The sequence below is a fragment of the Hypanus sabinus genome, chromosome 25 (assembly GCF_030144855.1).
Source record: "Hypanus sabinus isolate sHypSab1 chromosome 25, sHypSab1.hap1, whole genome shotgun sequence".
NCBI lineage: Eukaryota > Metazoa > Chordata > Chondrichthyes > Myliobatiformes > Dasyatidae > Hypanus > Hypanus sabinus.
The window spans coordinates 49,938,796-49,956,227 of NC_082730.1; the positions used below are offsets into that span (position 1 = coordinate 49,938,796).

At 41.3% G+C, this 17,432-nt stretch overlaps 1 protein-coding gene across 1 annotated transcript in view; it reads left to right on the top strand.

The window, feature by feature from the left end:
- Positions 1-17,432, top strand: part of LOC132381225 (signal peptide, CUB and EGF-like domain-containing protein 3) — a 339,989-nt gene that overhangs the window by 312,093 nt on the left and 10,464 nt on the right. Inside the window, exons 15-20 of the mRNA XM_059950570.1 lie at positions 3,838-4,041; positions 5,407-5,568; positions 7,369-7,536; positions 10,467-10,628; positions 12,096-12,293; positions 13,189-13,341. Of these exons, the coding sequence (XP_059806553.1) occupies positions 3,838-4,041; positions 5,407-5,568; positions 7,369-7,536; positions 10,467-10,628; positions 12,096-12,293; positions 13,189-13,341 (1,047 nt within the window). The remainder of the gene's footprint in view (positions 1-3,837; positions 4,042-5,406; positions 5,569-7,368; positions 7,537-10,466; positions 10,629-12,095; positions 12,294-13,188; positions 13,342-17,432) is intronic.

A 17,432-nucleotide genomic window follows, 5' to 3' on the forward strand; every position in this document is an offset into this window, starting at 1 on the left:
TAGCAGACAAGGTGATGAAGAATCCTGATGGATTCTACTGATATGTTAACAGCAAAAGGATAACAAGGGACAAAATTGGTCCACTGGAAGACCAGAATGGCATCCATGTGTGGCGCCCAAACAGATGGAGAAAATCTTAAATTAACTCTTTGTATCTGTATTTACTCAGCAGATGGAGGCAAAGAGACTCAAACTTCTTGAGCCCTGTACAAATTACAGAGGAGGAGGTGTTGTACAGATTACAGAGGAGGAGGTGTTGTACAGATTACAGAGGAGGAGGTGTTGTACAGATTACAGAGGAGGAGGTGTTGTACAGATTACAGAGGAGGAGGTGTTCTCTACCCTGAGGCAGTTCAGGGTGGATAAATCCCCAGGCCCTGACAAGGTATTTCCTTGGATCCTATGGGAGGCAAGTGCAGAAATGGCTGGAGCCCTAGCAGAGATACTTAAAGCTTCCTTAGCAACAGGAGAGGTACCAGAGGATTAGAGGATAGCCGATGTTGTTCCACTGTTTAAAAAACATAAACCAGGAAATTGTATATAGCTTTCCCACGTGACATCACTCATGGGAAAGCTACTGGAAAGTATTCTAGAGGGCTGGGTATATAAATATTTGGAAGTGCATGGACTGATCAAGGATAGTCAACATGGCTCCATGTGCAGAAGGTAATGTCAAATCAATCTTATAGAGTTTTTTGAGGAAGTTACCAGGAAAGTGGATGAAAACAAAATGATTGATGTTGTCCACATGAACTTTAGCAAGGCATTTGACAAAGTCCTGCATGGAGGCTGGTCGAGAAGGTTCAGACGCTTGGCATTCAGGAGGAGGTAGTAAATTGGATTAGACATTAGCTTTGTAGGAGAAGCCAGAGAGTTGTGGTAGAGGGCTGCCTGTCTGACTGGAGGCCTGTGACTAATGGTGTGCCGGAGGGACTGGTACTGGGTCCTTTGCCATCTGTATCAAAGATCTGGATGATAATGTGGTTAACTGGATCAGCAAATTTGCAGATGACACCAAGACTGGGGTGTAGTGGATGGTGAGGAAGGCTGTCATGGCTTGCAAAGAGATTTGTGTCAGTTGGAAAAATGGCAGATGGAATTTAATGCAGACAAGTAAAAGGTGTACTTCAGTAGGACCAGCCAGGGTACATCTTACACAGTGAACGGCAGGGCACTGAGGAGTGTGGCAGAACAAAGAGACCTGGGAGTACAAGTCCATAATTCGTTGAAAGTGGTATCACAGGTAGATAGGGTTGTAAAGAAAGCTTTTGATACATTGGCCCTTCATAAATCGATGTATTGAGTAAGGGAAATGGGATGTTATGTTGAAGTTGTATAAGAAGTTGGTGAGGCCTAATTTGGAGTAACGTGTGCAGTTTTGGTCACCTACCTACAGGAAAGATGTAAACAAGGTTGAAATACTTATGAGGGGTATAGATAATGTAAATGCAAGCAGGCTTTTTCCACTGAGGTTGGAAGGGACTACAATCAGAGGTCATGGGTTAAGGGTGAAAGGTGAGAAGTTAAGGGGAACATGAGGGGAATGAGCTGCCAGCACAAGTGGTCCATGCAAACTCGATTTCAACATTTAAGAGAAGTTTGGATAGGTACGTGGATAGTAATCGATGGGAGTAGGCATTTTAAATGGCTTTGGCATGGGCAAAGGGCCTGTTTCAGTGCAGTACTTCTCTATGACTCTGGGATTAGGCAACTTCATGCTGTTCATGATCCAGTCTCAGGACTAAACTGAGGCCCCTTCACCAAGATCCAGCCAGCAGTCTGACTCCCATGGCTTTGTTAAAAAATCCACAAGGATTCAGTAATGGTCATAATTGACAACAAAGAACAAACAGCTTTGTCCAAACATTCACAGGGTGTATTTTACAGTTGGCCTAGATCTTTATCTTTAATAGAAAAGGATGTAAACCTGTGAGAGGTGAGTTAGCATCTGTGTACAGAACAGTATTTCAGATGTGCTGTTGGTGTAACCCAGAATGATGACTTCCTTGATATCTCCACAAATTCTAGTTGATCTGCTTTGTTTCAAACTGCTAAAGATTTCCACTATTTTGTTTTCTAATTTTTAAACAATCCTGGTGCATGTGCTCCTGTTTACTTCGATGCTGATAAGGTTGAGAGGGGTCAGAGCATCAAATATCAATTGTCTGTCCTGGTCTCACTCTGTTGATGCCACAGCCAAGAAAGCTCACCAAGGCCTCTACTCCCTCAGGTGGCCAAACAAATTTGGTAGATCCTCTTTGACCATCACTAATTTTTATTGAGGTACCAGAGAAAGCATTCTGTCCGGATGAATCATGCTGTGGTATGGCAACAGGCCTGGTTGAAACTCCATCTATACTACTCGCTGCCGCAGTAACTCAGCCAGCCCATGCTGGTCTTGCTCTCTTCTCCCCACACTCATAGTTTAGAGGGGAAGGTACAAAATTCTGAAAGTATACACCTTCAGGCTCAAGGACAGCTCCAGTTATAAGACAATGGAATGGTTCCCCAGTACAATGAGATGAACTCTACTTCACAAACTACCTCATTGTGACCTTGCACTTTATTGTCTACCTGCACTGCACTTCCTCCAGAACCTTAACCCTATATTCTGCATTCTGTTACTGTTTTACCTTGTGCTATTTCAATGTATGATTGATTATAGACAGCATGAAAGGTAGCTTTTTCATAGTACCTCACTACATGTGACAAGAGTAAACCTGTTTACCTTGGAGGCTCTCCATTGGTCAGCACCAGTATGCAAGCCTGGGCAGTACAATATGGAGAGCAAACTGTTGCCCATGTAGGAGGCTCCCCCTCTCCACACAGCCGATGAATCCAAAGGAATGGCAAAGACCAATACAGTTTGGCACCAGCAGCATCACAGGAATTGCCAATCAATGTCTTAGGGATTCCAGCTCCCCAAGGATTTTTCTTCAGTGTTTACTCCCAAAGCCTTCCTCATGAGTGGGTGTAGCTGCAAGGCAGCAAAGGTTTGAGATCAGAGATTTCCCTCTCCTAGATGAGCTGCCAGCCACGGATGATGAACCCCATCTGCCCAAAATGACTGGTTTTAAGATGCCAGTAACTTGCTTTTGCCCCTTCTCCTGTCAGTAAAAACAATTCCACCAGGCTTAGTAGCTAAGCTACATGTGAAGGCCAGGAGCTGGTCTTGGGTTGTCAGAGGCTGTTTGAAGTGCACGCCATTGGGAGCACTTAATAGGTAGTGATAACTAATCCCCATTTCCACCCCCTGGTTTTAACAAGCTTAGATAACCAATTTACTAATTCACAATAAATAATATGTTTCCTCTACACACACAATGAGAAAATAAATGCTAGATTTTATAAAGTAAATCAAGTTTATATTTGATGAAGAATATAATGAACAAATTTACAGCCCACAGAGGTTTCACATCTGTTAAAGTACTGTACAGATATTATGCAGGAAAAGACGGCAGCTAACAAGTCTCACAAAGACAGAACTAAGATTTGACCAGCTACCTTTTTTTACTGATTCTGGGGGCAATATTAGTCAGTAGTTATCTTCCAAATAATGTTTTATGTTACATCTGTCTTTATATTATAGAAAACGTATTTGTGACAATGTAGCACATCCTTAGAAATGAAATAGGTATAAAATCTAAAGGTTATCTAAGAGGGCCAAGATGGCCTGTTTCCGTGCTGTGATTGTTATATGGTTATATGGTTATAAATGTGAGAGTGGAGCTTGGGCCTACAGTCTCCTGCTCAACTTTCCAGTAAGAACTAGACTCATCCACTCTCCTGCACCAATTCATTCACCTCACTTTAACGGAGTGAAATTCTTCCCTGCAGGTAGCTGCAACATCAACTGCCTGAGACAAAAGATGGAGAAGAAACTGAAATCTGCAATTAAAACCCTGAAGAAATCAATTAATCAGCAGCGATTTCACATTCGTTTCTCGGGGACGGAGTATGAAGTGGCAAAGAAGTTGGCAAAAATGCCTGAGAAACAGGAGACATGTAACATTGGACAGGAATGGGTCGATGGGAAGTGTGGTAAGTGTGTGTTCTAAGTAAGGTGGCAGCTAATCATAAAATTTGGTTTACTTTACGAAGTAAGAACATAGTTTGCCAATTTTCTTCGTAATGAACAAACATGAACTAATAAAGCTTATTTCTGTATAACATTGTACTTTTAACTAGCTTCCACTGGGTTTGTTTCAGTTGATGCTATTTTAAATAAATGTGCATAGTTCTGTAAATTATGTTCTGTCCTTTAGTTCTAAACCTCCAGCCAGCTGACAACTAAGCTCCCAGCCACTGCTCAGTTTAAGAGTCTTACTGTTTTCTGTTTCAGCCAGATCTGGTACTCTATTATAAAATAAACACATCACATATCAGCTGGACTGTGGTGCCATATCTAATTTTTCAAACAGCCTTGAAATGTACTACAATTTAGTAATTGCTAATTCCGTCATATTACAAATGAGCTAACTTCTTTCTGTGTTGCAAATTTTCCATGATTCCATTAAATTTATTTTATTGAATGTAGAACATAATGAATGTAGAATAGTCAGGGTTTTTGCTGTTGAATATTCCCAGTGATAGCTTGCTGAAAGTTCACATACAGTATATGGCCATAGGGTGGAGGCAGATTTGGACTTGACTCTCCGCTCTCCAGTAATCTGCTAGCATTTACTGCCAAAGATTGCAAGTTAATCATAGTTATGTAAACAAGGGCTGCAAGGTTACTGACGCTCTTGGTATTACAGGTAGGCCTTTGTAACTCAATAGGTCAACGCTTTGAAAAGCTGAGAGCACAGTCCTTAAATGCAGGGAGCAGGAACCCTGCTGCGTGAATTGGCCTTTGCTGATTTTGAACACTTCTATTACACAACAACATAAAGTCTATCTTGTGCATACTCTAGTTTTGAAGAGTATTTTGTGTGGATGAGAAATACAGGATGTATGAGCATGCACCTGATGCCTTCCAATAAGTAAAACAGACAGCGTAAAGGAAAGGCAGAGAGAACCAGGTCAGCCACCTGGTATCTTGTCAAAGTGTGGCAGAACTGCATCCTTCCTAGCAGCAGGGAAGGATGCAGGAGACAAAATTATTTATAGACCTTCAGAGTAGTTTCGGTCGAAACGAAACCCACTGTACCTGATTAAAGTGACAATTTGTATTTTATGAATGGAACTTAAAATCTAACCTCAGACACACAAATACGTATTTCTTGAACATTTTGAATATCTTCATGTGATAACCAAAGAAAGATCTTTGAGTAATAAGCAGTCACAAAGCATTACATTTTTTGAATATATGAATATTTTAATCAGATTTTTTTTTTGCAGAAGTTAACATGAATGTTGATGAATTTTGCAGTTTTGTGATTCCTCACCAGAAATTTTATCTCTTAGTCAGCTGCTCGTCAGGATCCTTTTATCATGGCCAGCAAGAGAAATGTGTTCTGTGTCCAGCTGGCACCTACCAGGAGAAAGATGGACAGTTGTCATGTGATCTCTGTCCTGGGGCTGATGGACATGGTCCAACTGGAGCACGTAACATAAGCGTCTGTACAGGTATATTAGCTTTCTGCTCATTGGTATCAAGTGCCCATCTGTAGATGTCAGTATGTTTGATGTAGGGGCGTTAGTGAGTTTGGTGGCATACAAGTTTATTTGTGTTTTTTGTCAAAAGATCAAAGTACATTTATTATCAAAGTATGTAAGCTGTATACAATCTTGATTCATCTCCTTACAGGCAGCCACAAAACGAAGAAACCCAATAGAACACATCTTTTAAAAAAAAGACCATCTATCTCCTAATGTGCAAAAAAAAAGAACCAATCATGCAAACAATAAAAAGTAAACAAATAACATCCAGAACTAACGATCATGAAAGTGAGTTCCCAGCCAAGAAGACAGACATCACTGCATCCGGTCCAGCAGCCTGTTAGTTGCAGCCCACAGCCTCAGTTCAGTGCAGGGCCGAGTAAACTTCGCCAAACAGTGAGCTGAACTGGTCCATCCCTTGTTTCCGGCCCTGACACCCTGACCTTTTCAATCTGGCCCAGCGCCGAAATTGGCCTAACATTGGCTCATTCCTCATTCGTGGACTCAGGACCCTGCTACTTTGATACATTTTTGGTCCCAGGCCCCACTGCCTCGGTTTGGCCAGTACCCGACCTGTCCACTCTGACCAGGAGCTTAAATTGATTGAACGTCGGCTTGTTCCTTACTCTCAGGCTCGGGCCTACCACCTCGGAGCTGCCACTTTGAAACAGCTCAAATGGCCACTCCAGCAATGGCCAATCATTGGCTTGTTCCTCGCTCTCAGGCCCAAGGCCCTGCCACATCAGTTCAGCCTGTACACTCATGCCACAACCAGCCTGCATCTTTGAAACTTTAGTTCATACCACAGAAATGCCAGGTCATACAGGTGGTTCAAAAGCTCAACTCCAAACAGGAAGTTGCAGTGACTGTTGTCCAGACAGAAGATGTGATTGATACAGTAGTTAGTAGATTTATTTGCTACCAGTAAGGCATCACAGGGTTTTACCAGCGCCATCTTAAACTGATGGTGTGTGTGTGCGTGCAGATAGTTAGATGAAATTTGTCTGTACTGTATATTTCATCCGTGCTGAAGTGAGTCTCTCACACACACACACACACACACACACACACACACACACACACACACACACACACACACACACACACACACACACACACACACACACTCTCTCTCACTCTGCAGGTCAGATGAGGCCCCAACAATTGCAACACAAAACATCACTATATTCTTCCTGCATCTAAGTCTTTTGTTTATATGGGGCATATTTAGCACCTTCTCTTTAGCATCTCATACAATCCTGTGCATGTTCCAATGAACGTTGTAATTGACAGATACAGACTGTAGGAAGAAGTCTATGGGCTGCCTTCTATTTCTGGAGAGTATGATTCAGCACATCCCTGTCAATATCAACTCAAGGGTAAACAAGACCTCAATCTGCGTCAGAACACCTCAATGACACTTTCTTTGACCAAAGTAATCAAAGATGAACTAAATATAAATCTGCCTTGGTGTTGTGCAATAAATTTTGCGACTTTTGGTCTATGGCTTTGGACTATATTCTTCTGGAGAAAGACTGGAATTGTGAAACACATTTTATTTAGTGTGCTTAACTAGTTACCTCAATCACAACATTCATTACATCTGGCCAAATGGAACTCGCTCATAGATATAAAAAGATACTGCATTGTATCGTCATTCCCAAAACTTAGTTTACAACAAAACGCTAAGAATTGTGATTCATGTCATTCCGTTTAGGTAATGACTAGCCAGTTTTCGAAAATCCAGTGTTGTTATTGTGAATTCAGGTCAATGCGTCCCAGGACATTATTCAGCAGACGGGTTTCAGCCATGTCACGTGTGCAGTCGAGGCACATACCAGCCTGAACCAGGCCGCACACTCTGTTTCCAGTGTGGAGGAGGATTGATGACAAAGCACGAAGGAGCTTCGTCTTTCCAGGACTGTGATACTAAAGGTGAGTGGCAAAAGCAGGAAGCTTTGCATGTATATCACTTTCTACTTAGAAATTTATCATTGACAAATTTATCCCTTCCCCTCTGAAGTCCTTACTAGCTCACTCAGTGACAGTTTCTTTTATCACCTGGAGAACATGTATCATCTGCAGAAAAGGAGCACAGAACTGAGAGATAATCCTGAATTTAGTCAGAGGCAAATTTTGCAGAGCAATCAACACAGGCATTTTCCAGTGAGAAGATCTGAATACTAATCAAAGTTTACTGATTTTCCACTCCATAGTCTGGAACACTGAGGCCTTCTGTAGGGAGTGTGAGATGCACCCTCGGTTGGTGCCAGTAAGATGGTAGGTTCTCTTGCTCAGTGTGGTTTGTACATTAGAAGGCTGCTATGTCTGTCTGACGTTTTAAATGTTATTTCTATTCCTAGCCAACAGATGGTCTGTATCCTACTCAGCCAATTGTAGTCTGACAGCAATATAAAAGTGGACCAGCATGGTCTCCCAAATTTTGTTTTCCTCCCTTAGTTCTTCACATTGGTGAATATTCATAACATTTGTAAAATTGTTTCATGGTATAAATGAATAGACTATATATATTTTAAAATTCTTGTTTGCCTGCCAAACCTAATGGTTCATAAGGCAGAAGGCACCGTGCACCACTGAACTGAAGGCCTTTCCGTGGGGAAAAGAATTTGTAAGTCTATGTGTTGGGAGAGAGGGAGGCACAGGACATGTGAGTGCGGGTAGTGCTGAGGATTGAGGTTACTTGGCAGTCAGAGATCAGTAAGCAAGCGTAGAGGGTGCAGTGCTCATTAGACTGAGCAGGTCAGGAGGGCAGTTGCCCATGTAGTGGCTTGAGGGGGGTGGGGTCAGTCAAACAGCATGCACTCAGATGAAGAAGTTTGTCACTGGTCAAGAATCAGTGGTCAGAAAAGGTTGGGCTGGAACAGAGTTTGGTCATTCTGTAGTAGTAGGGCACAGGTTTGGGTGGCAGGTTTAAGATTGCTGCCGATTTGCATCTTGACTTGACAGGGTGGATTGCACGAAGGAAACCTTCATTTGTATTAAACATTAAATGTGACCTGGTCAAGGAGCATTCCCAGCATCAAATTCCATGGACTAGGACCTGCTAATCAAATGCCCTTTGAGCCAAGCTCTAACAAATCTCAGAAGTGCTATGAAAGCTTGATTCTGCTTGCAAAACCAATGCCATTCCCTGACAGTTCACGTGCAATTAAAAACTAAAGAATATCGTCCAGTCATTCTTGAGGCATCCCCAGCACAAATCCAGCTTTCTCTGTACAGTACATTGAGATGTCAAACGCAGAACAATTATGCACCTTGTGTCATGTATTATATTCACAGTTACAATCAATTTTTATTAAACCATATCACCAAAAAAAAAGCTTGTGTCACTCATTTCTCAGGTAGTAACAAAATCCTTTGGTGTATTTCTGGCTTCTGCCTAACCTGTGTATATTTTATGCAATAATTTATTTATCTGCTATCAGTGACAGCTGTAATAACATTGGGAATCCGCTCAAGTTTTTCTGCTACATGATCAATAAAGATGAATCCACATGGGCTGTTCCCTTTAAACAATAGTTCTGTTGGATTTGGGGGTTTAATCTTGCCTCTGCTATAAAATTGTATCTTGTGATCACCTGTCTTTAAGGTCAATAGACATTAAATTTAAGATTCAAGATTGTTTGATGTCATTTCCAGTACACGAGTGTAAAGCAGAATGAAATAATTGTTACTCCGGATCCGATGCAGCATGAAAAGAGCAATAAGAAAACACAATAAATATACAGTAAATACGTAAGATAGCTTCTGTACATTGATTGTATGTCCATAAAGTGATGCTAGGCACAGGAGTGTCTGTACAAAGGTGATAAAGTAGTGGTGGTGGAAGGGGTGGGTTATGGGGTGGAGGTGTGGAAATTAACTGTTTTTGAGTCTGGTGGTCCTGGCGTGAATGCCATGTAGCCTCCTCCCTGATGGGAGTGGGATAAACAATCCATGAGCAGGATGGGTGGGATCATTTAGGATGTTTCTGGCACCTTGCTGTATATATGTTCTCGATGGCAGGGAGTCTGGTGCCGGTGATGCTTTGGGCAGTTCTGTAGAATGACGTGAGTATGGATGTGTAAAGTCCAGCTCTCCACAGAATCCTCAGGAAGCAGAGGCATTGGTGAGCTTTCCTGATGGTGTAGAATCTGTTCTGGGACCATGAGAGCTTGTGTGGGATGTGTACTCCCAGGAGTTTGAAACCGAATGCAGTGTCCACTGCTGTTCTGCCGATGTAAAGAAGGGTGGGAGCTGTGCAAGTTCTCCTGCAGTCGATAACCATCTTACCTGTCTTGTTGACAGTGAGGAAGAGATTATTTGCCTGGCATCTGACCTCCAGCTCTGCAGGCCATCTCATCGTCATTGATGAAGTGTCATTGGCGAACTTGACGATGTGATTACTTGGGTGTTTGGCCATGCAGTCATACGTGAGCAGAGTGTATAGCAGTGGGCTCAGCACACAGCCCTGTCGTGCACCCATGTTGAGGATGATGGGGAGGGAGGTACTGGTGTACATTCTGACTGTTAATTAGGAGGTCCTATACCCAGTTGCACAGTGGTGTATTTAGACCAAGGAGTAGGAGTTTGTTCACCAAGGCCTGTGGGTCAATAGTGTTGAATGCTGAACTGAATCCAGAAACTCAGAAGAATTATGCAGTGTACCGTGTCCTCACCAGCCGATAAGCATCTACTATCATCATATTTTTCTCTCCCCATCTACATTAACAATCCTCCCATTCACACACCTAATTCCCCCGCCGCTCACCTATAACCAGGAGAGATTTCATTAGTTGATGTAAACACTCTTGTGCCATGAAGACCTGCATCCGTGATGTGATGCTGTTTTTGAACTCCCACAGTTCAGTGCTCTCCAGGCCATTATTACAACACGACAGTTCACCGCTGCATACGATGTGCTTTGGGTACCTACCAACCAGAGTTTCGACAGAATTACTGCATTGCCTGCCCCGGCAACACCACGACAGATTTCGATGGATCAACTACGGTCAGACAGTGCAAAAGTAAGTACAGTATTTGTTTATATTTTGAGACTTACAGAAGTTTCTCCACCAGATATCAACTTCCTCTCAAACTCTGTAGGATCATATAAAGACAACAGTACTCTCAAAGAACCTTCTTCATGTGCTTTCTTATTCTGACCATTTCTTGACATGAGTAAGATTGCTGATTGAGTTGGTATGTACGCAGATTGCCTCTGCTAACAGCTGAAGTACAACGGCGGAGGTCGTAAGGATAAGCCCCAAAGTCATTCTTGTACAAAACTGAATTTGCTTGCAGTTAGCCTCAGTCTGAATTTTTCAGTTCATCTAGAAGAGTTTATTCAACAAGAGTTTATCATTTTTAGAAAACTGGCAATGTCAGCAGTAAGAGAATGAATTTTCAGTTTCAAATGTTCTAAACCGTGGACCAGTATCAGATTTAGGTGGTCCATGTGTGATCTTGATTCCTTTGTCATGATCTGAGCTGGTATATGACACAAAATGACTGCCATTTCTAACGGTTATCCTCTACTTCTTCACCATTATCAACATGGCCAGCTGGATTGGTTATACAGGTCACATCCCACAAGAAAGTATTTTGCAAACCCTGTGAATCATATATTTACTGACTAGTGTTGCCCATGCCAAATTTGTAATGAAATACTCTAACCACTGCTTGGACTTCCACAATCTTCCTCTATGATGCATTACCACCTTTTGTTGCTACTTTACATAGTGCAGTAACTGGGAGATGATTGACATCATCTGCAATGAAATGGCTTCATGTCTTCATTCAGAACCTGCCCAGTGGCTTTGTACGTATCTCTACAGTCTTTTCGGTAGCTGTGATGTGTAAATTGCCTTCTGCTGTCTGTCATGCATAAATGTTATTTTTCTGTTCTGATCACAGTTTCCTCAATGGTAATCTCAACAAAGAATCTAGTGCAGGTTTTTGCTGCGATGCTTGTCTTTGATGTAGTATTGTTGAGGCAAAGGAACAGCCCACCTCTGCACTTGGTTTCTTTTTTTGTAGAAACAGCAGACTTTGATTCCAAGAGCAGTTTGTAGTCAATAACAAATGTGAATGATCTCAGTATCTGGCCCTCTTTCTGCAAACAAAATCATTTCATTGAGTTTGCATCTCTTTATTCTGAGGAGCTTCACCTGGTTTTCAGTTTCAGTAACGTCACTCTCTTGCAGAGATATTTCCATTCTCTTTTCGAATGAATTGTTTTTCACAACCTCAGAGGTTTCTGTTATGATTAGTTTGTGATCAGCATGCAGTTTTGTACCTTTTAGCTCTTGGATGGTTACTAGGCTTAATTATTTATAAGCCCTCAATTCTGCACTGGCTTTGTTTCCTTTCGTTTCACATCTGCATTGCAGTCTAATCAAGAGCTTCACATGGGCAAATGTACAATTTGTTACTTTTTGGAGTCCAGAGCTTCTTCAGATCAATTTCCTGACCTGTACATCTCTTTCCTACAGATCGACAGTGTGGTGGTGAGCTGGGGGAATACACGGGCTACATTGAATCTCCCAACTATCCTGGAAACTACCCAGCAAATGTGGAGTGTACCTGGAATATTAACCCACCTCCCAAAAGAAAAATCCTGGTAGTGGTCCCCGAAATATTCTTACCTATTGAGGACGACTGTGGGGATGTTTTGGTCATGAGAAAAAACTGTGAGTTTTCCAAGTTCTCTATACTTTATGCACCCACCTCCCCTCAAAGTTCACAGATCCTCCATGTCTACACTCCTTTAAAGCATCCATAATGCATCTTTTTGACCAAACTGTTCTTCACCTTTCTCAATTCCTTCTTTCATTACTGTCAGGTCCCATGCAGACTACAATTTCTCTTCCCACATTATAAAGTGTTATATTTTGATTTCAAGGAGAATGTCTCTTTAATACGAGTGCTGAGATCTACAGTTAATTTGGGAACGGAGTTATAACACTTTTAAAAGTGCTAACTGGCCTGAGTTGACCTTCATGGTTGGTTCAAAGAATCCCAGATTTCATTTTCTTTTCCAGTTCTGTTTAAGTGTGACCATTACCATTTTAAGGATCTCACCGATTTGTTAGTCCTCATGCGTGAGACTTGACAGCAAGTTCGGCTTTTTAATTGTTTGTATCATTCTAATCAAATCTGAACCAGTTCTCTCCCAAAATACTTGAGTCCTTTCAAGAGTAATTGCATCGCTATCTCATTTGATTTATTTATTTCTGAAGCCTGAGCTCATTCATCTAATCTATGTTGCTGTATCATACTGATCAGCTAATTCAGCAGTCACTTTACAGTATCTAAGGTGGCTCTGGTCTGTAGAATTTATTTAGTCACACTTCATGCTTATGTGTGTGAATAAATAGTACTGAAGGTACTGTGATCATTTGCAAAAACAAACCACCTGACCAAAAGTCAAGAAAGTGGGAACAGTAAGAGCATAATTTTGAAAACATTCTGTCAATTTTTAAAGCTGCGAACTTCATAAAATGTTCATAAAACCAGAAGATGCTGTAAATGATTTTTTTTTATTTTTGAATTCTCCATTTTTGTATTCTGAAATGTTATCATTAGCTTCACCTACATCTATCACAACATATGAGACCTGCCAGACCTATGAACGGCCAATAGCTTTCACTGCAAGATCCCGCAAGCTATGGATCAATTTCAAAACTAATGAAGCAAACAGCGCCAAGGGATTCCAGATCCCATACGTCACTTATGACGGTGAGTGAGCCTTGTGATAAGTGATCTTACAGATGGTTTCTAGCTCTGGGTTTGTGCACATAACCAAGAAATACGTATTTTATTGTATTTTTGCTTTCACTATAACGATATTGCATGACCAAAACAAACTTCCACCATGAACATCCTTACCCAGTTCTAAGGTTCCCAGAAATAGTACTTGGAATATTTAATGAATTAGTAACACTGCTCTTCAAGAAAGACAGAGCAAAAAAAAAGGGAATTATTATCCAATTAGTCCAAAATCAATGGCAGGAACATAGAATCTTTTGGTAAGAACTTTCTAGCAGATGGTTTATGATCTGGAGGGCACTGTCTGAAGATATTTCCGTATGTAGAAAATAACACAGAATGCTTTTTAAAAGAGATAAAGTGTTTGACAAATTTTAGAGGTATACCTTCTAAGTATTTGAGGGATACACCCTCTGAGTATTCTGTTCCATATTGCCACTGATTAACTGCTGCTGCACTGTGTTCTATGAAATAGATACCCTGCAGCAACTCTTCAACAGCGGCTCCCAAACGTACAAACCTCTACTAACTAGAAGGTCAAGGACAGCAGCCACATACAGAAATATCTAAGTACACTCCCCTCCAGATCATATACCACAGTTTCTTGTCTTGCCTTTCAAAATCCCAATGCCATTACCGAATTTAGCAGTTGGAAGCAAAGACAGAGCAACAAAGTGAATGCTCTTGTTCTGTCCCTCAAATCATCTTCACTTGACTGCTTCTTCATGGTTGCTGGGTCAACTTATCAAGCTCTACACTCAACACTTGTTTGTGTACCTTTCCCACACAAACAACAGTGAGTTACAGAGACAGCACATTTCAGGGTGAGTATTAAACTCTGGTCCTACCAAGAATGGATCATTTAAAAAAAAAATTGTGTAAGATTGCTAATATATTTACATGGATTGACAGTTGGTTCACTAAAAGCAGAAGTCATCATCATTATGTGCCACGGGTGAGCATGGCCCTTCCAAGTTCTTGGCCAATTTTTCTATAGAAATGGTTTGCCATTGCCTTCTTCTGGGTAGTGTACTTACAAGATGGGTGACCATAGCTATTATCAATACTCTTCAGAGATTGTCTGCCTAGTGTCAGTGGTTGTGTAAAAGAAAGTTAGCCTGACCTCAGTGGTTGGGAAGATGTTGGAGTCAATTGTTAAGGATGAGGTTGTGGAGTACTTGGTGACACAGGACAAGGTAGGACAGAGTCAGCATGGTTTCCTTCAGGGAAAATCTTGCCTGATGAACTTGTTGGAATTCTTTGAGGAGATTACAAGTAGGATAGGAGGATAAAGGGATGTAGTGGATGTTGTATATTTGGACTTTCCTTTGACAAAGTGCCACACATGAGCCTGCTTACCAAGTTAAGTGCTCAAGGTATTACAGGGAAGGTTAGAACACTGGCTGATTGGTAGGAAGCAGTGAGTGGGAATAAAAAGATCCTTTCCTAGTTGGCTTTCAGTGGCTAGCAGTGTTAGTGTTGGGGCTGCTTCTTTTTATGCTGTAGATGATGCAAAAATTGGTGGAGGGGCAAGTAATTTTGAGGAAACAGGTAGAATGCAGAAGGACTTAGACAGATTAGGAGAATGGGCAATAAAGTGGCAGATGAAATACAATGTCATGCACTTTGGTAGAAGAAATAAATATGTAGACTGTTTTCTAAATGGGGAGAAAATCCAAAAATCCAAGATGGAAAGCAGCTTGGGAGTCCTTGTGCAAAACACGCTAAAGGTTAACTTGCAGGCTGAGTCAGTGGTGAGGAAGGCATTCATATCAAGAATGTGTAGAATATAAGAGCAGGGATGTACTGGTGTGGCCTCATCTTGAGTATTGTGAACAGTTTGGGACTCCTTTTCTAAGAAAAGATGAGCTGGTATTAGAGAGGAATCAGAGGAGGTTCACAAGGAGGAGTCCGGGAATGGAAGAGTTATCATATGAGGAACATATGATGGCTCTGGACCTGTACTCGCTGGAATTTAGAAGGATGAGGGGGGTTATCTCATTGAAACCTTTCAAATGTTGTAAGACCTAGTTAGAGCGGATGTGGAATGGATGTTTCCCATGGTGAGGGAGTCTAGGACAAGAGGGCACACCTTCAGGATAGAAGAGCATCCATTTAAAACAGGTGCAGAGAAATTTCTTTAGACAAAGCATGGTGAATTTGTGGAATTTGTTACCACAGGCAGCTGTGGAAGCCTGGACATTGGGTGTATTGGGTGCAGAGATTGATAGGTTTTGAATTTGGCCATGGCATCAAAGGTTACGGGGAGAAGGCTGGGGAGTGGCATTGAAGAGGGGATAAAAAGTATCAGCCATGATTGGATGGTGGAGCAGATGGGTCAAATGGCCTAATTCTGCTCCTATGTCTTATGTCTTGTGACTTGTGATATGCACCAGCTGTTCATGTGACTATCCACCACCTGCTCCCATGACTTCACATGACCCTGAGGTGCTACACCTTGCCCAAGGGTGACCTGCAGGCTAGCAGAAAGGAGTGCCTTGCACTCCTTTGTTAGAGACATCTCTCCACTCTGCCACCCAAAAAGCAGAAGTAGTTGATGAAAAAGATGAAAACACAGCCCTGAATTAATTACTGTCAATATCAATAATAAATGATGGGATTGCATCCAAGTTTGTTGAAAGTTGGAAGGGAAAGTAAGACACAAGACACTCCAAAGTATTTAGATGGTCTACGTAAATGGTTAAGAAAGTGGCAGATTCATAATACTGTAGTGTAGGTGGAGAAATGATCAACATTATTTCTAGAATGAAATATTCACAGTGGGATTTCTGATTCATAGTCCTTATCCTTAGGACAGTGTTATTTCAGTTGTATAAAGTACCAGTGAGGCCACAATTGGAGTGCTGTGTAAAGTCTTGATCCCCCAACTTAACAAAGATTATAATAGCAGCATAAAAGCAGGCCATTCAAAAGAAATTCACTAGGCTAATTCCTGGGATGTCATAATTATCTTTTCAAGAATGGCTACAGAAATTAGTTCTCTTTTTTTTTGTGTTTAGAAGAGGGTTAATCTTATTGAAACATGTAAGAATGTCAGGATAAATGTTGAGATGTTTTCATTAATGAGAGAGTTAGCAGAAGATGAAGGGACAGTCCAGAAGAGACGTGTATGGACAACATCTTGCAGAGGCTGGCGAATCTCTGGAATTCTATACTCCAATGTGTTGTGAATGCCAGGTTATCAGTTGGGGGCGGGCTGCTCCTATTATGTTCTTTTGAGAATCACAGGAAATTAATACGCAGTTGGGATCACTAAGAAAGGTAAATATATTAGCTTTTATTGTAACAGTTTAGAATGTAAATATTTTGTACCATGCAAGGCTTTGACTCCTGGAGTCCTGTGGAATTATGGCCTTCTTATTAAAGGTGCAGGAGTTGGTTTCTATAAGAGAGGGCTCTCCAATGAGGAGAATTTGAATAAAATGAGCCTTAATTATCTAGTGTTCAGAGGGGTGAGATGTTATCTCTTAAGCTCATAAAAATCTGAGAAGGAACAGGTGTTTCCCCTGGCTGGAGAGAAAAAAATGTAAGTTAGTTTAAGATATTAATCAGGATTAATACAACTGCATGGTTTCTGGAGCAGCCATTTTCCAGATAACAGTTTGACAGAAAAATACAAAGAGCGCAGCATTCAATTTTTCTGAAATTTGTTAATCCAGAATGTGAGCCAGTGATGCATAATATGAATAGGGACGGTGTTCCAGAATGCAGCTAGAACCAGGGTCAGGAACGATCTGAAACAGTCAAGCTGGAACTTGCTGGGTTCCACTTGCCGCTCCTTTTACTGGTTCACTGGTGAACTTGCCCCATATTTCCATTGGATCATTGTTCCTTCCACATTTATTACATTACCTAAAAAGTGAAATCTAAGTGTGTTTGGGTATTAAACAAAGTGATGTATTCAATGCTCTGGAAAGTATACTGGTCTAGACCACCAAAGTCCTCAGATGCCCAATTTCTGAAGTCTGACTGTACATTTTTAAACTATTCTGATGTGGATTGATAAGTTTATAATTGTACAGGACAGCATAAATTTCTCT